This window comes from Chanodichthys erythropterus, chromosome 2 (assembly GCF_024489055.1).
Source record: "Chanodichthys erythropterus isolate Z2021 chromosome 2, ASM2448905v1, whole genome shotgun sequence".
NCBI lineage: Eukaryota > Metazoa > Chordata > Actinopteri > Cypriniformes > Xenocyprididae > Chanodichthys > Chanodichthys erythropterus.
This window is the reverse complement of record NC_090222.1, coordinates 31,376,985-31,402,258: the sequence shown is the minus strand read 5'-3', so window position 1 is coordinate 31,402,258 and position 25,274 is coordinate 31,376,985. Positions and strand designations below refer to the sequence as shown.

At 41.1% G+C, this 25,274-nt stretch overlaps 1 protein-coding gene across 2 annotated transcripts in view; it reads left to right on the top strand.

Annotated features, from left to right (window-relative positions):
- The window catches only part of chrnb2 (cholinergic receptor, nicotinic, beta 2), a 38,773-nt gene that overhangs the window by 7,362 nt on the left and 6,137 nt on the right, over positions 1 to 25,274 (top strand). The window contains exons 1-5 of one of the 2 annotated variants that reach the window (XM_067409704.1): positions 6,718 to 6,807; positions 15,812 to 15,957; positions 17,197 to 17,241; positions 20,003 to 20,112; positions 21,160 to 22,291. In XM_067409704.1, coding sequence (XP_067265805.1) covers positions 15,928 to 15,957; positions 17,197 to 17,241; positions 20,003 to 20,112; positions 21,160 to 22,291 — 1,317 coding nt within the window. In that variant the 5' untranslated portion in view covers positions 6,718 to 6,807; positions 15,812 to 15,927. Of the gene's footprint in view, positions 1 to 6,717; positions 6,808 to 15,811; positions 15,958 to 17,196; positions 17,242 to 20,002; positions 20,113 to 21,159; positions 22,292 to 25,274 lie in introns of those variants that run through there. The other variant, XM_067409697.1, reaches the window with a different exon arrangement.

The window sequence follows — 25,274 nt, the reverse complement described above, 5'->3', positions numbered from 1 at the left end:
TAGCTTAACTTTAGCTTTTTTACTTTAGCTTTGGTCAATGTTAATCTAATACTGAGTTTTTGTTTTACACGTTTTATTTTTTTTATTTTCATGATTTAGAAAGTAAATATTAATTGCCAGATGTGCTAAGAGAGGTAAAAAGCATGACTTAGCAAAGACCTTATGAATATTCATAACATTACCTTATTTATTCCGTGTTGACCTTTTTGTCCTTATATTTTGTCATCAGGCAAAACACATGCTGAGATTATTTGCAGAGAAAGCTGGAATATAATGTTCTTGAATCTGAGATTGAATCTGGAGGACAAAGAGAGAAAGAAAGTAAGAAATGTGGAGAGAGAAAAATAGAGCATTTTTAATTTTTTTGTAGCTTTGTTGGATCATGTGACAATAGAGCTTTATAGTGTATTTTATGAGGAACAACTTAGACAACAGAGTTATAGATCAATTATGAGATCTTATATACTGCAAATCTGAAATAAATTCACTGTTCAGTGTAATAAAAGTAAAATTATGATTTGAGAAATACATTTTATACATTGAAATCTAATACATTTACATGCAAAAAAAATATAAAGATAAATAAAACTTACAGATACATGGCAGCATTTTTAAAGCGAAGTCTCTCATATATAAATAAATAAATACTAACATTTTACATTTATAAAATAAAGCATTATTTTGTGATTAACAACACTTTATAAAAAATAACTACATTTCATTAAATTAAATTTTTTTACAAAACACCATGACTACAGGGCATGGATGGTCAGGTGTATTAATTTCTGATGAGCTGCCGTTTTTTAATCCAGATGTGCCCATGTGTTGCCAAGACAATGTTCCTTTTCGATGAGCACAAACAAGCTCGGACAAGCCATTTCAAATCAGCCAGATATAAACCTGCCAACACAAGCTGGACTAATTGTAAACACTCAATTTTCAGAACCAGTTTATGTCTATGGAACTCATTTTGTGATGGCAGAAGGAAGACAGACCCTGAAGAAGCAGACAATGTATGAAGGGAAGCATAACAATAAAACAGGTTCAGAGTGCTATCGATCCCTTTTCACAGCCTATTTAAAGAGGGCACTGTATACGTTCAAAGAAGAAAAAGAGTGTTGTCGAGCTGCTTAAAGGCTGATCTTGTGCTCCAAGTCTTTTCAGCCTTTGTAATATACTGTATGTGATCAAATTTTTATGCACAAATGCTATGATTACATCATTAAAGAAATCAGCGTTTCATGCATCATTCAGCAGCGCTACTGTAATGCAGGTTTATTGCACAGAATGAAAGAACAGTCTACAGATGTAGTGATTTTTATGACATTATATGATATAAAATGACATTCTGAAATACCATTCTGTCTTTAAGGAGCAATTACTAATTCTGCTGCTAAAAGAAAAAATGACACCAACACCATATTCTGAGAGGTAGAATTAGGGGACATATTGTCAGGCAGGATTATCCTGTAAAGAAGACAATGTCAGCCAAATAAGCTTATGAAGCCGACTCCCCTTGTGTCCTTGTGGAATGGATGCGGTATGTGTGATGCAATGTGATGTGCGGTAACACAATAGCTTTCTATGGCCAGCAATTTGTTTAGCCTGTCTTTGGACGCTTTCACCGTTATGAGTGTACTTTAGATGCTCAAATCAATACCATCAGCTCTAGGCATCCATCTAAAACACATCATCCTATTCCTCCTGAATTGACTTCTCTCTTTCTTCTCTCCAAAGGCATGTCCTGCAGAAATGCTGTGAATAAATATTATAGCAAAAATATATATGTAATACCCTGAATGGAGTGCAGTGCACCCTTATTTTGTGTAGTGGATATTTACCCTAAATTATCAGCTATTCACAGCTGAATGTACAGTATGCATACCTCATGCATATGAGCTTTTTGTATGTTGGCATTGGAATATACTCTCTGACATCTAATGGTAGATGTCAGATGGTAAATGATATCTTCAGATATTAGTAATATACGTCGATTTAATGTAATTCATTCATTAACATATGTACACTGAACAAAATTATAAATGCAACATTTTTGTTTTTGCCCCCATTTTTCATGAGCTGAGCTCAAAGATCTAAGACTTTTTCTATGTACACAAAAGACCTATTTCTCTCAAATAATGTTCACAAATCTGTCTAAATCTGTGTTAGTGAGCACTTCTCCTTTGCTGAGATGATCCACCTCACAGGTGTGGCATATCAAGATGCTGATTAGACAGCATGATTATTGCACAGATGTGCCTTAGGCTGGCCACAATAAAAGGCCACTCTAAAATGTGCAGTTTTATCTCACAGCACAATGCCACAGATGTCGCAAGTTTTGAGGGAGCGTGCAATGGGCATGCTGACTGCAGGAATGTCCACCAGAGCTGTTGCCCGTGAATTGAACGTTCATTTCTCTACCATATGCCGTCTCCAAAGACGTTTCAGAGAATTTAGTAGTACATCCAACCGGCCTCACAACCGCAGACCACGTGTAACCACACTAGCCCAGGACCTCCACATCCAGCATCTTCACCTCGAAGATCGTCTAAGACCAGCCACCCGGACAGCTGCTGCAACAATCGGTTTGCATAACCAAAACATTTCTGCACAAACCGTCTTAGGGAAGCTCATCTGCATGCTCGTCGTCCTCATCGGAGTCTCGACCTGACTGCAGTTCATCATCGTAACCAACTTGAGTGGCAAATGCTCACATTCGATGGCGTCTGGCACTTTGGAGAGGTATTCTCTTCACGGATGAATCCCGGTTTTCACTGTACAGGGCAGATGGCAGACAGCGTGTATGGCGTTGTGTGGGTGAGCGGTTTGCTGAGGTCAACGTTGTGGATCAAGTGGCCCATGGTGGCGGTGGGGTTATGGTATGGGCATGCGTATGTTATGGACAACGAACATGAATGCACAGAGATACAGATCCTGAGGCCCATTGTTGTGCCATTCAACCACGACCATCACCTCATGTTGCAGCATGATAATGCACGGCCCCGTGTTGCAAGGATCTGTACACAATTCCTGGAAGCTGAAAACATCCCAGTTCTTGCATGGCCAGCATACTCACCGGACATGTCACCCATTGAGCATGTTTGGGATGAAGAGGAATGGACCAACATTCCACAGGCCACAATCAACAACCTGATCAACTCTATGCGAAGGAGATGTGTTGCACTGCATGAGGCAAGTGGTGGTCACACTAGATACTGACTGGTTTTCGGACCCCCCAATACAGTAAAACTGCACATTTTAGAGTGGCCTTTTATTGTGGCCAGCCTAAGGCACACCTGTGCAATAATCATGCTGTCTAATCAGCATCTTGATATCCCACACCTGTGAGGTGGATGGATTCGGCAAAGGAAAAGTGCTTACCAACACAGATTTAGACAGATTTGTGAACAATGTTTGAGAGAAATAGGTCTTTTGTGTACATAGAAAAAGTCTTAGATCTTTGAGTTCAGCTCATGAAAAATGGGGGCAAAAACAAAAGTGTTGCGTTTATAATTTTGTTCAGTGTGAATGTACATGTGTATGTGAACTAACATAAATGTTAGTGGTTTGATAAGTCTGCCATTAAAGGGATAGTCCACCTAAAACCAAAAAATTCTGTCATCATTTACTCACCACCATGTTGTTCCAAACCTGTATGATTTTCTTTTTTTTGTGGAACACAAAAGAAAATATTTTGAAGAATGCTGGTAACCAAAAAGTTTCGTTCCCCTTGTATTTTTTGTCCATATAATGGAAGTCAATGGGAACCGAAACTGTTTGATTACATTCTTCAAAATATATTTTGTGTTCTGCAGAACAGGTTTGGAATGACATGAGGGTGATTTTAGGTGGACTATCTCTTTAATGAATTATTGAATATTGATCCACTAATGTTTAGGTGAGAAAGAATGTAGAAAAATTGTGATCATTTCATTTTGTTAGGAATTTCTAACAAAAGTGTCAAAATTCTTTAAGTATTACATTATTGGTTAATGTTAACATGATTGACAGACCATAAGTGCATTGATGAATGACAATGTAGTTGGTAGTTATCATTCAAAATGAATATAATCCAAAAAAAGTCCATCTAAAATGTATTTCACTGTTTAAACATTATAAAACATTATTTATGGCAGATCAAATTCTCATTAATGGTACAGACACTATATGGGCACACGTTTATAGCATTTTTATACCAAGAAATATGTAAAAGAGAGAAAATACAAAAAAATATCACAACTGCCCCTGGTCTCCCCTACAATATTTTAATGAGAGTAGATCCACACACAAGCGAAAGCACAAGGAAACATTATAAGCACTTACAGAGAGCTGGAGAAGACAGCTTCCCACTGCTTGGCTTTATATAGCACAGCAAACACGCAGAGAGTCTAAAAGACAGGATCAAAGAGGAAGAGAAAACATGCTGATTTATTAAAATACCTTCTGCCTCAACACAACCCTGCACAACATTATCTTAAAAAGGAGAGAGGGGAAAGGATGGATGGACTGAGAGAGAAAAGAATGGAGAATGGTGAGGAATGGAAAGGAGGATAGTCATTGTGGCATTTGCTGAACATTTACAATCATTCAAAACCAGAGTGGATCATTTGTTTGCTGTTATAATAGCTTCAATTTTCTGGGAAGCCTTTAAACTTAATGATGGAACATGCATGCAGGGATTTGCGATTTGCTCTTATTCAGATGCAGTTGTGTGGTGAGGTCTCATTCACATCTTAATTCATCCCAAGGAGCTGAAATAGCCAAATCAGATTATATAGAAAGAGGGTGTCCACATATTTTTGGCAATTTGTGTAAAACTTGACTCTGAGAGGTCATCTTTCACTATTTACACTACTTTTCAAAAGTTTGGGGTCAGTAAGATGTTTTTGATTTTTTTTTTTTTTTTAATGTTTTGAAGTCTCATGCTCACCAAGGCATTAATTTCATCACAAATACAGTAAAAACAGTATTATTGTGAAATATTACAATTTAAAATATCTGTTTTCTATATTAATATATTTTAAAAAGTAATATGACAAAGCTAAATTTTCAGCATTAATACTCAATTAGTCTTCAAAAAAACATTTGTTATTAATGTTGAAAATAGATTGAATTAAATATGAATTAATATTTTTGTGGAAACCGCAATAAATATTATTCGGGATTCTTTGATAAACATTTATTTGATGTATTCATAAAATAAATATATTGTTGTGCTGTTTACATACCTTTGCTTTGCAGTTGTTGTTTTTTTTAAATAATATGAAGCTAAATTTGCTATATTTTAAATTCTTTATTTTATTTATTTAGTTCTGCCCTTGATTTTACAGTAGGTATATGCATATACTCCATAACATAAAATTATAAATTAATTTGCACAAATTATCCTGTTCAAAAAGGTAAAATGGGCCACATAAACATGATTGTAGTGTGCTCAAAATTTTTAGAGAGCTCCAACTTGTACCATCTGACTGCTATATAACCTGACCACTGCAGATTCATTTTAGCATTGATAGTGTTGCATAGGAACACATTTTTCAGAGACTGAGGATGTGAACAGCTATGAATGTCACACGTTGTCATCTCTTAATTACGGTAATTGCGACATAGCGTGAACACAGCATACAACACTGGTGGATGTGGCCACCAGAGGACTGCTCCTGCAAAGGAGGACTCCCTCAAGGTAAAAGGTAGTAAGCCCTTTGACATAAGTTTTTCATTTCTAACTTTTAAGGTTGCTCACTAAATGTAAACAAATATTATTGTGACAGTTCTTGTTTTGTTTGTCACTACAGTTAACAGAATAAAAATCAAGGAATAAAATGTGGGCCACCTTTAACCTTCAGTAATTATACTAAAATTCATTAAATAAACTGACATGCACTGGTTATTTTATTGTCGACATGTAATTTACTTTATTAGAAAACAGAAATGACTGTCAGAAAGTTCATGTCAGAGATGCAAGAAAGAAAATGAATCTGTTGAGTGAAGAAAGGAGAGTATAATGTAGAGGCTTTTGGTCACAATTAAAGTTCATTTAAAGTGTTAAAACAATATGGTTACATGTCAATTTGTTCTTGCATGTGTTATTGTCATTTTATCATCATTTTTAATATTGTAGAGTTCATTTTCATCAATATTCAGATTTTGAGTTTGTAATATAGGCTACTAGATTAATTTTTAATTTTGCACTTGAATTGAGTGAACTTATGAATTTTACTCATAACCATATGTTTTTGGAATTGTTAAATATGCTGTTGAATATGTTTGTTTGATAATTTGTGACACTGGACCACAAAACCAGTTTTTAAAATTTCTTTATCATCTGAAAGCTGAATAAATAAGCTTTCCATTGATGGTTTGTTAGGATAGGACAATATTTCGCCGTGATACAACTATTTGAAAATCTGGAATCCGAGGGTGCAAAAAATCGCCTTTAAAGTTGTCCAAATGAAATTCTTAGCAATGCACATCCACTCACAAAAATATATTTATTTTTTATATGTTTACGGTAGGAAATTTACAAAATATCTTCATGGAACATGATCTTTACTTAATATCCTAATGATTTCTGGCATAAAACTAAATTCAATCATTTTGACCAATACAATGTATTGTTAGCTATTGCTACAAATATACCTGTGCTATTTATGACTGGTTTTGTGGTCCAGGGTCACATATGTGTTAGTAAACCATGTGTTTTTATCATTCCTAATTAAGGTACAGGATCATTTTTGATACATTATGGATGGCCCATTTTCCTGTAAAGACATTTGTCTGGGGTGCATGATCTCAAAGCGATTATTGGTATATAGTGTACCCTGCAAATAACATAGTATATAAACAGAATTATAGCTGGACCTTAAAGTTAACAAAATAATAAAGGAAAGAAAAACAACCCTCTGTGTATCTAAATTACACATTTAACAAAAAAGTGTCCCACTTTACATGAATAGGGTACCTATCCTTGATTACTATTGAGTGTTGCCTTCTTGAGCATAAATGACCGTTTTTACCCTTTTAAAATATGCAAATTATGCAGCTTTTTTAAAATCATCATACCCCTTTGAAATAGTTACTTTTATTTGCCATACAACCTGAAATCAAAACCCATTCCAAAAAACAAACAAAACAAAATACCTTTTCCAGCTTTATTTACACATTTTGCCAGTCCAAAAGGTCAAATTTGGTCTCATCAGACCATAGAACCTTTTGCCAGGTGTGTTTCTGCATAGCGCAAACAAGACAAGTGTGGCACTTTTTCAGGAAAGGCTTCTTTCTTTCAGCACTATGTTTGGAAAAAAGCAAATAGCACACCACCCAAAACACACCATACCTACTGTGAAGCCTGGTGGTGGCCACATTATGTTGTGGAGGTGTTTCTATTCAGCGGGGACTGGGCGATTGGTCAGGATTGAAGAGAAAATGGATGCTGCCAATTACATCCAAATTCTTTAGGATCACCTGCGTCCCTCTGCTAGATAGCTGAAGATGGGCAGGTCGTTCACCTTCCAACACAACAATTATCCTAAACATGCCACCAAAAGAACAATGCGATGGCTTAAAGATAGGAAGTTGAATGTCCAAGTGGCCAAGTCAGAGCACTGACTTAAATCCGATCTGTGGAAGAGAGCAGGAATTTGACTGAACTTGAGCAATTCTACAAGGAAGAATGGGCAAATATTCCCCAATCTAGGTGTGCAAAGCAAGTACAGACGTATCCAAAAAGATTAATGGCTGTAATTAAAGCAAACGTTGGCTCTACTAAGTATTAAATCAGGGCACTGATTAGCCCTGTTATTCTAGTTTTTCAGTTTTTTTTCCCCCAAACTGTTGCCTTTTTCTTTCTTTCTTATTTGGTTCTCATTTCAGGCTGTATGACAAATATATAAAATGTTATGTAACACTTACCATATTCATTGATATAAATAAAGACTAACAAGCACACAACTCACCAAATCATGTATCTGTCTCTCATAGTCGTTTTTACAGACAGGAGCAATAAAAGAAGGAAAACTGAGCAGAAAAGAGATGCAGCATTTAGATAGAGACCGAGAGATTTAGAGGGCTGCATGTGTAGGTGGACATATGCACATAGGAGAGCAGAGGAGAAAGAGAGAGTTTATGGTGTGTGATTAGAGTCTTCATTGATCTGTGCCGTATAAACATCATTCCTGTCCACTGAACACAACAAGAGCAGCAAGAACAAGCCAATAAGAGACAGAGACAGAGAGAACGGGATGGATGAGTAGTTAGGGAGATAGACAGACAGAGGAAATTTATTATGCTGACCCTGAGAAAGGAGAAAACAACAAGATAGGAGAAGTGAAGACCACTATGCTACATCCTTTCAGAAGACAGAATAGCAAAGGGGAATATGAAAGAGATTATTTGACTTGCTTGTTATAAGAACTAGAGAAGTATACAGTCACTTTATACTGTGCTATCTAGTAAAGATTACAAATATGTCACATTCTGTGTTGATTCACATTAGGTAGTGAAGATTAGCATACAAAGATATGGGCCCTGTGTAGGCTAACTAATAGACTGAAGTAGGGAAAACAGCTTTTACTTGATTTGATGAATAAAGCAATCACACTGGATTGATGTGTAGGTGCTATTAGTCAATTGCAGCGAGTATGCGACAAGGGTTTTAAAAGCATGTGGTGATGGGTGTTTGTCTGTCACTCTCAAAAATAAAGGTGATTTGAGTTGGTGCTTTTCTGTTGACCTGCCAAACGCTGAAAGCTGCTGTTCTCTTTACTAAACTGCACCACCTTCACTCATGTGATCCTTTTAAAATAAATTCATAATAAATAAAATAAATGCTAGCTATATGTCTCACTAAAGCAATAAGCAGACACATGTGTTAAATATGAGGAACAGCACAGATAGGCTACCCTAAATGTAACAGTTTACAAATAACTGACAAGATTTGACAAAAGAGTGAGAGTTAGTGAGAATTATCAGGCCAATTATGCTTTCAAGGCTCCCATCAAATGTTCTAAGTCATTCTTTCTGATTATTTGTAGCTACACTTTCTATTTTGTAAAACCACAAATTGGATTGTAAAGCCACAACATTTTAAATAATTTGAAAGAATATATACATTATTAAAGGGTTAGTTCACCCAAAAATGAAAATTCTGTAATTTATTACTCACCCTCATGCCGTTCCACATCCGTAAGACCTTCATTAATCTTCGGAACACAAATTAAGATATTTTAGTTCAAATCCGATGGCTCCGTGAGGCCTTCATAGGGAGTAATGTCACTTCCTCTGTCAAGATCCATAAAGGTACTAAAAACACTTCTAAATCAGTTCATGTGCGCACAGTGGTTTAATATTAATATTATAAAGCGACGAGAATATTTTTGGTGCGCCAAAAAAAAATAAAAAATAAAATAACGACTTATTTAGTGATGGCCGATTTCAAAACAATGCTTCAGGAAGCATCGGAGCACAGTGAATCTGTGTATCGAATCTGCAGTTCGGAGCGCCAAAGTCACGTGATTTCAGCCGTTTGGCATGTTTGAACCGCGATCCGATTCATGATTCGATACACTGATTCATAATGCTCCGATGCTTCCTGAAGCAGCGTATTGAAATCGGTCATCACTAAATAAGTCGTTATTTTGTTTTTTGCCGCACCAAAAATATTCTCGTCGGTTTATAATATTAATATTGAACAACTGTACTCACATGAACTGATTTAGATGTGTTTTTAGTACCTTTATGGATCTTGACAGAGGAAGTGACATTACTCCCTATGAAGGCCTCACGGAGACATCGGATTTGAACTAAAATATCTTAATTTGTGTTCCGAAGATTAATGAAGGTCTTACGGGTAATAAATGACAGAATTTTCAATTTTGGGTGAACTAACACTTTAACAACAAAAAAAGTGTAAACAGTTTGTGTTTTTTGTTATTTAGACCAGATGAAAACTGCAGTATATTAAAATATTTAATTTTTTGTAATCAGTTTTTAATGATATATATATATATATATATATATATATATATATATATTTCATAAATGAAGTGTATTATTTATTGAAAAATTGTTGATATTTTGATCATGAAAATTATTTATATATATATATGTCACGGTGCACATAAAAAAACAAGAAGATAGGATCCAATTGCAGCGGTTGTTTATTGGGGAATCCAGAAACATATATCCAAAGCCAGGCAAGGGGTCAAAATCCAGAATCCCAGTCCATAAAACAAAAAGCCAGAGAAACAAAGAGCACGTAACAAAAAAACAACGAACCACAACCAGGGACAGACACAACTGAGATTAAATAGACAAACACTAATTAACAAACACAAAACAGCTGGGTGCAATGATGAATGGTAATTAGTCCAGGGAGTGTATATGGGAAATGTAGTTCATGAAATGAGTGAAACAATGAGTCCGGGAAGGAGTGCCCTCTAGAGGCTGAAGGCACTCTCACAGGTGATCGTGACATTACCCCCCCTCAAAGGAGCGGCTACCAGACGCTCCACCAGACAAAAAACAAAAACACAAAAAAAACTCAGGAGGGAGGTGGACAGGAGGAGGATCAGGGGGAGGGATGGTGGGCCAGATCCAGGGTGCCCAACTGATAGCCAGGGTGGTGCTGGAGGAACTAACCAGGCTGGTTCCAGTGGTTCTGGAGTCCTGGCTGATTGCCAGGGTGGTGGCGGAGGAACTGACCAGGCTGGTTCCAACGGTTCTGAAATCCTGGCTGATTGCCAGGGTGGTGGCGGAGGAACTGACCAGGCTGGTTCCAACGGTTCAGACGGCCTGGGCAGTGGCGGCAGGGCAGAAAGCCTGGGCGGCGGCGATAGGGCAGAAGGCTTGGATGATGGCGGCAGGACAGAAGATCTGGGCGGCGGCGGCAGGGCAGAAGGCTTGGACGGCGGCAGCAGGGCAGAAGGCTTGGACGATGGCGACAGGGCTGGCCAAGGGTGCTTCGTGGCCGTATCAGGGAGAGCGGAGTACTCAGGGACGGCAGCGGGTTCAGACTGGAGCTGCTCAGGGACGGTAACGTGCTCAGACTGGAGCTGCTCTGGGACGGCAGCGTGCTCAGACTGGAGCTGCTCTGGGACGGCAGCGTGCTCAGACTGGGGCTGCTCTGGGACGGCAGCGTGCTCAGACTGGGGCTGCTCTGGGACGGCAGCGTGCTCAGACTGGGGCTGCTCTGGGACGGCAGCGTGCTCAGACTGGGGCTGCTCTGGGACGGCAGCGTGCTCAGACTGGGGCTGCTCTGGGACGGCAGCGTGCTCAGACTGGGGCTGCTCTGGGACGGCAGCGTGCTCAGACTGGGGCTGCTCTGGGACGGCAGCGTGCTCAGACTGGGGCTGCTCTGGGACGGCAGCGTGCTCAGACTGGGGCTGCTCTGGGACGGCAGCGTGCTCAGACTGGGGCTGCTCTGGGACGGCAGCGTGCTCAGACTGGGGCTGCGGCGCCGGCAGGGCAAGGCGCTTCGGTGGCGCCGGCAGGGCAAGGCGCTTGGAGAAACAAAGAACAACCTCTAGAGTGGCCTCCAGGCCTTGTAGGATGGAGGAAGCCCTTCTCCTCCTCCTCTGCTTATGAGGGTGAGGCGGTGGCACACCCAAAATGAACTCACTAGCTGGAGCGGCCTCTGTAGTAGACTCACTGGCTGGAGCCGACTCACTGGCTGGAGCCGACTCACTGGCTGGAGCCGACTCACTGGCTGGAGCCGACTCACTGGCTGGAGCCGACTCACTGGCTGGAGCCGACTCACTGGCTGGAGCCGACTCACTGGCTGGAGCCGACTCACTGGCTGGAGCCGACTCACTGGCTGGAGCCGACTCACTGGCTGGAGCCGACTCACTGGCTGGAGCCGACTCACTGGCTGGAGCCGACTCACTGGCTGGAGCCGACTCACTGGCTGGAGCCGACTCACTGGCTGGAGCCGACTCACTGGCTGGAGCCGACTCACTGGCTGGAGCCGACTCACTGGCTGGAGCCGACTCACTGGCTGGAGCCGACTCACTGGCTGGAGCCGACTCACTGGCTGGAGCCGACTCACTGGCTGGAGCCGACTCACTGGCTGGAGCCTTCCTCCTCCGTTTCCTTCTCTTCCGTGTGGGAAGCGAAGATTCAGCGCCCACCTCCTCAGTGATCTCAAGAACGGACTCACGAGCTGGAACGGACTTACTGACTGGAACGGGCTCTGAAGTGGACTCACTGACTGGAACGGGTTCTGGAGTGGACTCACTGACTGGAGCGGGCTCTAAAGTGGACTCACCGACTGGAGCGGGCTCTGAAGTAGACTCACTGACTGGAGCGGGCTCTGAAGTGGACTCACTGACTGGAGCGGGCTCTGAAGATGACTCACTCACTGGAACGGGCTCTGAAGTGGACTCACTAACTGGAGCGGACTCACTGACTGGAGCGGGCTCTGAAGTAGACTCACTGACTGGAACGGGCTCTGAAGTGGACTCACTGACTGGAACGGGCTCTGAAGTGGACTCACTGACTGGAACGGGCTCTGAAGTGGACTCACTGACTGGAACGGGCTCTGAAGTGGACTCACTGACTGGAACGGGCTCTGAAGTGGACTCACTGACTGGAACGGGCTCTGAAGTGGACTCACTGACTGGAACGGGCTCTGACGTGGACTCACTAACTGGAGCGGGCTCTGAAGTGGACTCACTAACTGGAACAGGCTCTGAAGTGGACTCACTGATTGGAACGGGCTCTGAAGTAGACTCACTGACTGGAACGGACTCTGGAGTGGACTCACTGACTGGAGAGGACTCACTGACTGGAACGGGCTCTGAAGTGGACTCACTGACTGGAACGGGCTCTGACGTGGACTCACTAACTGGAGCGGGCTCTGAAGTGGACTCACTAACTGGAACGGGCTCTGGAGTGGACTCACTGACTGGAACGGGCTCTGGAGTGGACTCACTGACTGGAGCGGGCTCTGGAGTGGACTCACTGACTGGAGCGGGCTCTGGAGTGGACTCACTGACTGGAGAGGACTCACTGACTGGAGCGGGCTCTGAAGTAGACTCACTGACTGGAACGGGCTCTGAAGTGGACTCACTGACTGGAACGGGCTCTGACGTGGACTCACTAACTGGAGCGGGCTCTGAAGTGGACTCACTAACTGGAACAGGCTCTGAAGTGGACTCACTGACTGGAACGGGCTCTGAAGTGGACTCACTGACTGGAACGGGCTCTGGAGTGGACTCACTGACTGGAGCGGGCTCTGGACTGGACTCACTGGCTGGAGCGGGCTCTGGAGTGGACTCACTGGCTGGAGCGGGCTCTGGAGTGGACTCACTGGCTGGAGCGGGCTCTGGAGTGGACTCACTGGCTGGAGCGGGCTCTGGAGTGGACTCACTGGCTGGAGCGGGCTCTGGAGTGGACTCACTGGCTGAAGCGGGCTCTGGAGTGGACTCACTGGCTGAAGCGGGCTCTGAAGTGGACTCACTGACTGGAACGGGTTCACTAGCTGGAGACTTCTTCCTTCTCCTCCTCCTCCTCCCTTTACCGGGGTGAAGCTGAGGCTCAGTGCCCACCTCAATGCCTTCTGAAACGGAATCATGGGCTGGAGCATGCAAACTGCCTGGCTGACTCAGTGAGGTCCATTCCCTCCGACGGCGAAGATATGTGGCGAACCTCCAGAAATCTAAACTCCGTAGCCCCTCCATCTCACATTGAGGCAGAGGATCGTCGAGACAGCAATTAAAAGTATCCTTCAGCGCCACGTCGTTGTATCTCAGCCCCACCGCCATCGTCCAAAAGACCTTGGCGAAGCATCCTACCTCTTCTCCCTCCTGGCGTAGAGCCATCACTGCCCCAAGCAGTGCCACACGCTCCCTGCAAGTGGCTGACGGAATAGTCCTCATGCTGCTGGATCCTTATAATGGTGGTTCGTTCTGTCACGGTGCACATAAAAAAACAAGAAGATAGGATCCAATTGCAGCGGTTGTTTATTGGGGAATCCAGAAACATATATCCAAAGCCAGGCAAGGGGTCAAAATCCAGAATCCCAGTCCATAAAACAAAAAGCCAGAGAAACAAAGAGCACGTAACAAAAAAACAACGAACCACAACCAGGGACAGACACAACTGAGATTAAATAGACAAACACTAATTAACAAACACAAAACAGCTGGGTGCAATGATGAATGGTAATTAGTCCAGGGAGTGTATATGGGAAATGTAGTTCATGAAATGAGTGAAACAATGAGTCCGGGAAGGAGTGCCCTCTAGAGGCTGAAGGCACTCTCACAGGTGATCGTGACAATATATATATATATATATATATATATATATATATATATATATATATATATATATATATATGAAGAGTTCATTTGCAAAAACCGATAAACGCCATTTTTAAAAAAAATGAACTAAGTGCTGTGCATTATTCTCCATATATAGCACGTTCTGTACCCTAAATCCATTTTGTCAGAAGAGCCGGTTTTGCCCACTTTCAGGCATCGCAAGTTCACGTTTTACAGCAGAAGCCGACAAGCGCCCTTGTTTGTGTACAGACAGAAACCAATAATCCGTTTTAGCGAATCAGCGCGCAGTATTCAGGTCAGGTGACAAGGCTTCTAGTCACTTCAAAAAGACGCGCTAGCTGAGGGAAGTTTTATCAAAGCTCACTAAAAGTGATCGAGGATTTATGATTTCTAATCCTGTAAGTCCTTGTACACCATACACGACTTACATGCTGAAAAATTGGTTGTCCTTTTGCTTGTGTGTGTGTGTGTGTGTGTGTCGATCTGTTTGTGTGTGTGTGTGTGTGTGTGTCGATCTGTTTGTGTGTGTGTGTGTGTGTCGATCTGTTTGTGTGTGTGTGTGTGTGTGTGTGTGTGTCGATCTGTTTGTGTGTGTGTGTGTGTGTGTGTGTGTGTGTGGGTCGATCTGTTTGTGTGTGTGTGTCGATCTGTTTGTGTGTGTCGATCTGTTTGTGTGTGTGTGTCGATCTGTTTGTGTGTGTGTGTCGATCTGTTTGTGTGTGTGTGTGTCGATCTGTTTGTGTGTGTGTGTGTGTCGATCTGTTTGTGTGTGTGTGTGTGTGTGTGTGTGTGTGTGTGTGTGTGTGTGTGTGTGCCGATCTGTTTGTGTGTGTGTGTGTGTGTGTGTGTGTGCGTGCGTTTGTGTGCACATGTGTGTTTGAGAGTGTTTTAAATGCAATTACTTGGGTTTTGTTTAACTATGAAACATGAAATGTGGAGTTATCTGCTTTTGCCAAAAAACGACTGTTGGAGTTATCTGCTTTTGCTAAAAAACAAACTTTTAATATATATATATAACATACTTTCAATGAATTTTAATTTTTTAATTTACCTATATTTTTTAGAGTTATCATTACTTAATCAAAACAGCCCACCTGCAGTTTGATTGTTATTAATTGGAATGCACAATAAAAAAAACATGATTTGTGAGAATTCATAAAAATGGAGTTATCTGTTTTTGCAAATAAACTCTTCATATATATATATATATATATATATATATATATATATATTTAAATAATTTTCATGATCAAAATATCAACAATTTTTCAATAAATAATACACTTCATTTATGAAACATGAAATTGACCATGCTTTACATCATTTATACTGTGGTTTCCACGCAAAGTCACACAAATTTTGTTATAACAGATTTCTGTTTCATAAAATCCAAGCTGTTCTCCGGAGAGGTTTTCTGTGTTTTGCAGCTGTGCCTCAGGTTTAAACAAAACTACACAACAGATGTCACATCCAAAAATGGGAACCTTTTTGAAATGTGGGATGTGTATTGATCTACTGTGTATCTATTACAGGCAGTGATGGAGCAGATACAGAAGAGAGACTGGTGGAGCATCTTCTTAATCCAGCCCACTACAACAAACTGATCCGACCAGCGACTAATGGTTCAGAACTGGTGACCGTGCAGCTCATGGTCTCGCTGGCCCAGCTCATCAGTGTGGTCAGTGGAGATGTCCACTTTTGTTCTCTTATATTTAAATACAGTATGCATATTAATATAGGTTTCACTAAACTGTTTTGATTCCAGCTTTGTATGAAAATTGTGCCTCTTTTGTTTTATAGGGTTAAATATATATAGTTTTGAGCAGTGAGCTGGAGCAATAAAACAAAAGCCTCTTGTCAATTTAACATCACTTCTATTTTCAGATTTGGTCAGTTTTCAATGTTGCATTATGCCTCTTAGTTCAGTAAGCCCACTTAGGCCTAAAATGGAGTGGTGACATAATGCAGTTAGGCTCTGAGGCCTCAGTATTAGCATGTTTTTTTTTTTTTTTTTTTTTTGGGTTTGGGGAGTAAAATGCTGTCAGTATGCTGTAGGAAGCGAGTATGGACAACAGGAAATAGCCATCTCTGTTCCCACAGGTGCGCAAATTACCCATGCTTACTGACCACTCATCATTCTATGCTAACCGCTCAGCTGTCAGCCAATTACATGCTTCCTTCATGCTTGTAATGCACTGTAAATCAACAGCTCACTTACCTGGGCTGAAAGCTGGAGGAAAGCAGTGTCATTCCTGTGTAATTCATCTCTGGAGGGGCCGACAAGGGCTTCTTAATGTCCTTGATCCATAAAAGAGCCATTATGCTCAAGAATGTAGCCTTTGATCAATACAAACAGATTTCAAACCATCAAACATGATCCATGATGAATACTTTGTTTCTTTTTGTACTTGGTATTATATTATATAATTTAATATATTATATTTAATACATTTTAATGAATTCAGGAACAAAACATTTATTTAAAGTGCCCCTTTTATGCTGCTACAACTACAGTGTTTGAGGGCAGTTCAAAATAGACATTGTTCGTGGACAGCCAGTGAAAACCATAGGATGACATTATGCAAATTTGCTAACAATCTACCTAGGTTTGTGTTGGAAGGAAGGCTGCAATTACTGATGACTCATTTCAGAAAGTTCAGAATCGGTTCTTTCTTGTGGCAGTCAGTAACTCTAACGTTTATTAATCATGCACTTTGATCTTTAAAACTTTGCTGATCTTTTACATTTACAAACAGTTATATTACAACACTACACTACAAGGTAATATCTGAAAAAGCATAATGGGACACTTTAAATGTGTTTAAAAGACCACTTTATTTATATAATTTAAATTGTTTATATTATGCAATTTGTGTAAATTTATACCTTCCTCTGTCTTTTTTTGTTTTCTACACAGCATGAAAGAGAACAGATCATGACCACCAATGTCTGGCTTACACAGGTCAGTCTACTTACATTATTTACATTCTATTTTATTTTCCAGATGTAAAGTGTTTTTACGCACAGACATTTGTTTTTCTGTCATGATGTAGATTACATTTAATAACTTATTAAATTATTAATCTTTAAAAGATTAATATTAAGTGAGCATTCACAATTAAATTTCTAATAACAGGTACTAATAATTAAAAATTCCCCACTATATTTAAACAGACATGTGTGTTAATATGTAAATTTGCTCTGTATGTCAATTTACATCATCAGTGGTTCTACCACACTGTAAAAAAATATTTTTTAAAGTTGTAAATAAAACAAAGTGTCAGGGTTATGTTCCTGTGTTTTCATTCATGTTCCTGTGTTTCTTGTGTTTCCTTTCAGTTTAGTCTTGTTAATTCCCTTGTTAGTTGTCTTAGTTACTAATGAATTTCACTTGTCTAGTTTCTCTTTGTTTGTCCCCTGTATATATATAGCCCTGTGTTTTGTTGGTTATTGTCTTTAGTAAGTGTGTGGATTGTGCTGCTACTTCTCTTGGTCTTCTCCTATGTTATTCTCTGTGTGGATTAAAGACTTAATATTATAGTACATGCGTAAAGCGTTTTGGATTGGACCATACACACCGTGACAGCATAACCGACCCTCAACGATGAAGAATACTACGGATTGCCCTTCGCAGAATGGCCATACTTTGGAGTATGCTGAGTAGATCATAGAGACGTGCTTGGATGATGAGGCTCTCAAGTATGTCTTTGTCCAGATGCTACTTGTTCCTTTCATTGACTTGGCTGTCCTGTGGGTGTGCGGATCCTCCTTCACTTTGGGAGAGCCCAGAGCCCATATCATCGCCAGCAGCCATCTCCCTGCCTTATCTGGAGAGTCACGGAGCTAAAGAAAAATCTTCTGGCAAGGACCCAGCAAAAAACCCGAGCCGGATGCCATATCTGTCCTAAAGCCAGAGTCCACCATCAGGTCCATTCCAGAGTCAGAGGTGTTAGTACAATCCACCCCTGAGCCAGTGGAGGAGCACTGGCTTATTGACTCTGAGACAGAGGCAGCTCCCACCCCTGAACTCGATATTCCTCAGTCTGCTCCTGATAACTTTGTTGATGACCTGGTTCCTCCCTGTGATCTCCCCATCCCTTTGTTCCCGTCCTCTCCACTGGTTCCGTTCATCCATCTGGACTCGCTTGCTCCATTGGTGCCTCACAGACCCTCAGCTCCTTCCAATTCACTGACTCCCTCCAGCTCTCCGGCTCCGGACTCTCTGGCTGCTCCTCTGGCCACCAGACCCATGTCTCCACCTCGGACCGTCAACCCTTCGTCTTCTTGGCTCTGCGCTTCCTCAGCTCTGCCATAGTCCTCCATCACTCTGGCTCCACTGGGCTCCCTTGTCCCTCAGGCTCCACCTTGGGCTCTCATCATCTTGATTTAGCAGTAGACTTCTGGGCATCTGGATGTGCCACAACCCTCTACCCCTTCAGCTTTACCGGACTCCTCCGTCCCTTCGGCTCCACCTTGGTCCTCACTCCTTTTGGCATTGCCCCATTCTGCCAGGCCCCTGTCTCCACCTCAGTTCCACTAGCCACCATCTCTGCCTTGGGCTTCTTACTAAAGACTTTATTGTAAGTGTGTGGATTATGCTGCTACTTCTCCTGGTTTTCTCCTATGTGATTCTCTGTGTGGATTACAGACTTTACACTGTATTATAGAACCTGTGTCAAGCGTTTTGGATTGTACAATACACAACGTGACACAAAGATTATTGGAGTACATTTTACAAGAAATGTACCTTTTATTTTAATATTTAATTCAATATGTTGCTTGCATTTCTTTGTCATTTCTTTGTAATTATTTGTGAAATTTACTAGCATTTTTGTCATACAGAACTACTCATCAAAATCGGTTTGTACAGATACAGTACTCTCTTACAAGTATCTCTCTTGTTTCTATTTTGTTCTCCATCTTTCTGTCACTCCCTCTCTGAATCATCTGCTCATGGTCACTATGACCATAGATGTCAGTTGGCAGGAGTTATTGCCGCTGTCAGTACAGGTTACCCATAAAACTTTGCAAATGTGTGTGTCTTTTCTAGTCAGAGTGTGTGTATGCGATTGGTGTGTCAGAATAAAGAATGTAATAAAATTACATTAGTGGTCACTGTCTGGTGAAAACCCAATACGAAGTGTGTTAAATTACCATCATTAGACATGTATCACTCTTTTTGTGTGTATTGAGATTACTATCATTAGTTTGGCTTTTGACAGATCTCATTTGCAGTCTATTTTATCTGTCAGCATTTATGGCCTCAAGTAATCATTTCTAATTTTCTAATCTAGTTTATTAAGACATTTCTATTAGTAATGAAATGTGACAGATCATTAATACATACGCAAAATATACTGCTAATTGACTGAGAGCTGTGGTGTGTGTGACAGATGAACATGATCTTAACAGCGTGTGAGGGTTGGTTACACTGCCTGTTCACGTGACGTTTGCATGACATGAGAAATATGTGTGGAAGAAGGCTATAGATTTATAGTATATTTCACTTGTATCCAAGGGATCAAGGTTTTGCCGTTAACAAGCTAGTAGGTGTTGTTACTACATTATCTGGCTGCAAAACACCGCTCTCCGTTGAAAGCCATTTAAAAGTAGCTGTTTATTCTGCCATTGAAATTAATGGTAATGCTAATAGATTGCCTTTTTCCAGATATCAAAGACCTCCTTGAGTCTGTCATGGTTATTTATTTTCACTCTGTCCTCAGGAGTGGCAGGACTACCGGCTAACATGGAACCCAGATGAGTTTGACGGCATGAAGAAAGTCCGTCTTCCTTCCAAACATATTTGGTTACCTGATGTTGTTCTTTACAACAAGTAAGTCTCAAAGATTGACACATTTTTGGCTCTTGTGCATTTACTTACTTAGTCAGATTATCACTTTATCTTATTCTTTCTTTTCAACACCCATTGTTTTCCTCTGTCAGTGGAGGGCCGATAACATCCCTGCTTATCAGTCTTCGTCTCATTAGCAGTGATCCCGTGTCACGTTACGTGACCTCACTGTAAATAAAGCATGTTCCTCTTCTCTCACTGTCATGTCACGCAGTGGAAGATGTTTTAAATTCAACCTAATTAACACTAGCATCCCTCCTATGTTTATCTGGATGTATCATTGATAAACCTTGTACAGAGACACCCCCACAAGCAGGGCCCAAACACTAAGGTTTAAAAAACATTCTTGGCAGACTCAAAAACTTTAAAATTTGGCAGTAAATATGAAAATACACTACATTAAAAGCCACAAGACTTAATCATACATAGAGATGCACAATGAATTGTCATGTGACTTATTAGCTAAAATAATCACCTAGTCATGGTAAAGTTGATTAAAAGTTAAAATATCCAAACTTTCAAGGTCATGGGTACAATTCATAGCGAATGCACAAGCCAATAAAGTGTGTCCCTTGAATACTATGTGCCATCTGCAAAATCTGCATGTTTCACGAAAACGTGAAAACATTTACACAATATGTGCAAAGTTAAATTAAAAAAACTGTAATGCACTGTTTACATGAAGCAATCTCTATATACAAATTACATCAGTAATGCATAACCTAAAATGTAAACACCTAGAAAAATACTCCCACCTGAAAAGGACAATTTAGAGAACTTTAAAGCTGTATAAAACCCTTTTAAGTGATATATATATATATATGAGAAAGTTTTTATTCTAACCCTTTAATAAGCCGATTTTGCTTCTCCAAGGCCTCTTTGTTTTCAGTCCAATGATCCAGTAATCCTTTTAAAAAAGTGACAAGGCTATTTTATATTACATGATCAACATCATGCCACATATGCTGTTCATAGAGCTTCCTTTAAAGCATAAACCACCTCATAAACCTCTGTCTCCTTCCTCATCAGTGCTGATGGCATGTATGAGGTGTCTTTCTACTCCAATGCCGTCGTCTCCTATGATGGAAGTGTCTTCTGGTTGCCACCAGCGATCTATAAGAGTGCCTGTAAAATTGAGGTGAAGCATTTCCCATTCGACCAGCAGAATTGCACTCTGAGCTTCCGGTCGTGGACCTATGACCGCACAGAAGTAGACCTTGTTCTGCGCGCAGATGTGGCCAGCATGGACGACTTCACACCCAGCGGCGAGTGGGACATCATCGCACTGCCCGGCCGCCGAAACGAGAACCCCTTGGACCCAACTTACGTAGACATCACCTATGACTTCATCATCCGCCGCAAACCTCTCTTCTACACCATCAACCTCATAATTCCTTGCGTCCTCATCACCTCGCTGGCCATCTTAGTGTTCTACCTGCCATCAGACTGCGGGGAGAAGATGACGCTCTGTATCTCAGTGCTACTGGCCCTCACTGTGTTCCTGCTGCTGATCTCCAAAATCGTGCCACCCACGTCTCTCGATGTCCCTCTGGTTGGGAAGTATCTGATGTTCACCATGGTGCTGGTCACGTTCTCTATTGTTACGAGTGTGTGCGTCCTGAACGTGCATCACCGGTCACCCACCACACACACCATGCCTCCATGGGTAAAGTTGGTGTTCCTCAACAAGTTGCCCACCCTGCTCTTCATGCAGCAGCCGCGCAACAGCAGTGAGCGACAGCGCCTGCGCCAACGTCGTCGTGCCAATGAACAGCAGGAAGGTGGGCGAGGGGGTCTGGCTGCCGGGCTTATGGCGGGGCTGGGCCTGAGCGGCTCTTCATCAGGGAACAATGAGAACAATGAGGCATGCACATGCTATGTGAACCGAGCCTCAGTGAAACAGTTTGGGGCAGAGTTGGGTGGAGGGGGTGGCGCAGGAGGATCGACAGATGGACTAAACGGGATAAGGGAAGGGGGAAGAGAGGCCAGGGAAGGAGGTTCAAATACGGTGCAGAGCTCTGGTCTACCTCGGGGGAAGCAGCAGCCCCCTACAGTCCTCACACAGGCTCTGCTGGCCCAGACCTGCCCAGGGTTTGATGAGGCTGTAGATGGAGTCCGCTTCATTGCAAACCACATGAAGAGTGAGGACGACGACCGTAGTGTGAGTCATTCTCTTTCATAATCACATATCTGAATGTACGGATGAGTGTGTTCACATTAGCATGCTATCATTCATAGTAGTCATGGTTTAAATAATGCGTGCCATTCATTGTTGTACCTTAAATTATGTTTAATTAAAGTTCAAGAGGAACATGTTCAGATGATCTATCCAATCAGGCCTATATGTACATAGCTGACTCAACTGTTCCTCAACAGTTTTCAGCATCCCTCCACCAACCGACCGCTCACTCTTGGCAGGTTCCCATCACAGCCAGGGATATGGGGAGAGTACTCTGGGTTCTGGCCAAAATACAGAGCTCAGAGCCCTCTCCTCGAACAGCACACCAAATGTGCATACTTCTTTTTCTCTATCTGATTATTTGTAAGTGTGAACTTGTGAAATGATAGTAGTCGCATTAACAGAAATATGCTGACTGAGACTAGAAATATGAGATTTACATTTCCTCTTGTTCAAACCAAATAACTTTGTTGCTTAGAAGCTAAAATAAATCAGCCCTGCACAATGTATTGAATAAATAATTGTACAATCATGGCTGCTGTGATAACCGTAAAAATTACATTTAATGGCATATTGTACATTCTGTCATCAATTACTAACCAACGTAATTTCAAACCCATAAGACTATCATTCATCTTTATCTTTGAATATCTTATATTACAAATGAAGGTATATTTAATGAAACCTGAGAGGTTTCTGTCTCTCCATATGTTACAGATGTAGGCCAGTAAGAGCTGTGCATGTAAACCCCACTCCCCTAATCTCAAGAGGCACTCTAGCGACTGACGCTAGAGACTGCATTCTTTAGACTCCTTGTTAGAGCGCCGGACCCAGGTTCGAGTCCCACTTAGAGTGGGTGGTTTGAACAGGAGGAGTTACACATAGAAAGTCCACGCAACCAAAACCCTGAATAGTGAGGTTTGTTCTCACATGTCAAGCAAGTGCACCTGAGCTTCCGTTGACCATATTTGTGCTCAGTGTATGTAAGTTGATCAAAGTTCATGTGTGAATAAAAGCTTAAATTAAATCAATCAATCGTATAGTTTCCGAAGGCTTGGTCAGTTCTTATAAATGTTTCAGAGATAAGCCTAGTCCCCGACTAAAATGCATGATTGAGCTGTTTTAACTGAAAGCAACTTACTGACATATCTTAAAATATGTCAGTCCATTGTTTTGTCTTAAAGGGTTAGTTCTACCAGAAAGACTCGGGGAGGTAAGATAACGTGACAACCATATTTATTAACAATCAGCAAGCAAAATGTTGTAAAAAAGTTCTTTGGTGTAGGTCCCGTCCGTAGCTTAGATCCTAAAGGGTTGCGGACTCTGCATTTCCTGCCTGAAGATGAAGGCAGGGGCATAGCCGACCCCCCTGGGAGGTATGGACAGGGACCATCCTGGTGGAGGTGGGGAGGATGGAGGTGAAGGTTTGAGTCAGCATCTGCGGACTCAAACATGTGTCAGCAGTCTTATATACTCTTATATCTTATATACTATACTATCTTATATATATGCAAGATAATGATTGGTTAGCTCTAAACTAATTGGTGACGTAACATTGAGTCTTCCTGGCAGAACTTATGCTAGATCTTTCATTTCAACCAAAATGAAAATAATGTCATTAATTGCTCATCCTCATGTCGTTCTACACCCGTAAGACCTTCGTTCATCTTTGGAACACAAATAAAGATACTTTTGATGAAATCCGATGGCTCAATGAGGCAACTATTGAGAGCAAAGCCACCGGACTTCTCAAGATCCATAAAGCTACTAAAGACATATTTAAAACAGTTCATGTGAATTCAGTGGTTCTAATTTAATATTATAAAGCAACAAGAATACTTTTTGTGCACCAAAAAAAACTAAATAACGACTTTTCGACAATATCTTGTGATGGCCGTTTTCAAAACACTGCTTCTGAGCTTTACGAATCTTTTGTTTCGAATTAGTGATTCGGATCTCCTATCAAACGACTAAACTACTGAAATCACGTGACTTTGGCGCTCCGATTCACTGATTCGTAAAGCTTTGAAGCAGTGTTTTGAAATCGGCCATCACTAGATATTGTTGAAAAGTCATTATTTTGTTTTTTTGATGCACAAAAAGAATTCTTGATGCTTTATAATATTAAGGTAGAACCACCATACTCACATGAACTGTTTTAAATAAGTTTTTAGTACCTTCATGGATCTTGAGAGGTTCAGTGGCTTTCCTCTCAATAGAGGCCTCACTAAGCCTTCGGGTTTAATCAAAAATATCTTAATTTGTGTTCCGAAGATGAATGAAGGTCTTAGGGGTGTAGAACGAGGGTGAGTAATTAATGACAGAATTTTCATTTTTGGGTGAACTAACCCTTTAAGATGCACATTAAATAAAAGGCACTTTTATTAATGCTACTTAAATGTCCTAATTAAACTAAGGCCTAATTTTAATCTAAGCACTGTCTGTGAAACCAGGCCTATTTGTCAGAGTCATGCAGACAACATTACCTACAACCTTTTTGAATTGGGCATATACTGTATCTGTAACAACAGTGTTTGATCCCATTTCTTTTGAGCTTACTCAACAATTGGTCCTGTATCACTTTGCAGTAATTTCGATGTCAGTGTAGAAATTATTTGGCTGCAATTACAACTAAAATAAAGTTGGAAATTACACAAAAACCTGTTAAGAGTGAGCAGTAATTATGCAGCACTGACTCAAAAACTTGACATTCATTATGAGCTCAGTGAAAGCTTACACACGTTCCCACAGACACACTCAAATCAATATGCAGCTCCACACTTGTGGTTTAATAATCTCTGATGTGGAGGCTTTGACAGGCAAGTCCTAAAGCATTAAAAAAGAGATGTGGTCTTTAGCCAAAGCACAGCTACACATCACCACTACACTCACTGTTGGCATTTAAATGGCTTACAGTCCCATTCTGTCAAACACCGTCTGAGTCTCAGCATTACTCACGTATGAG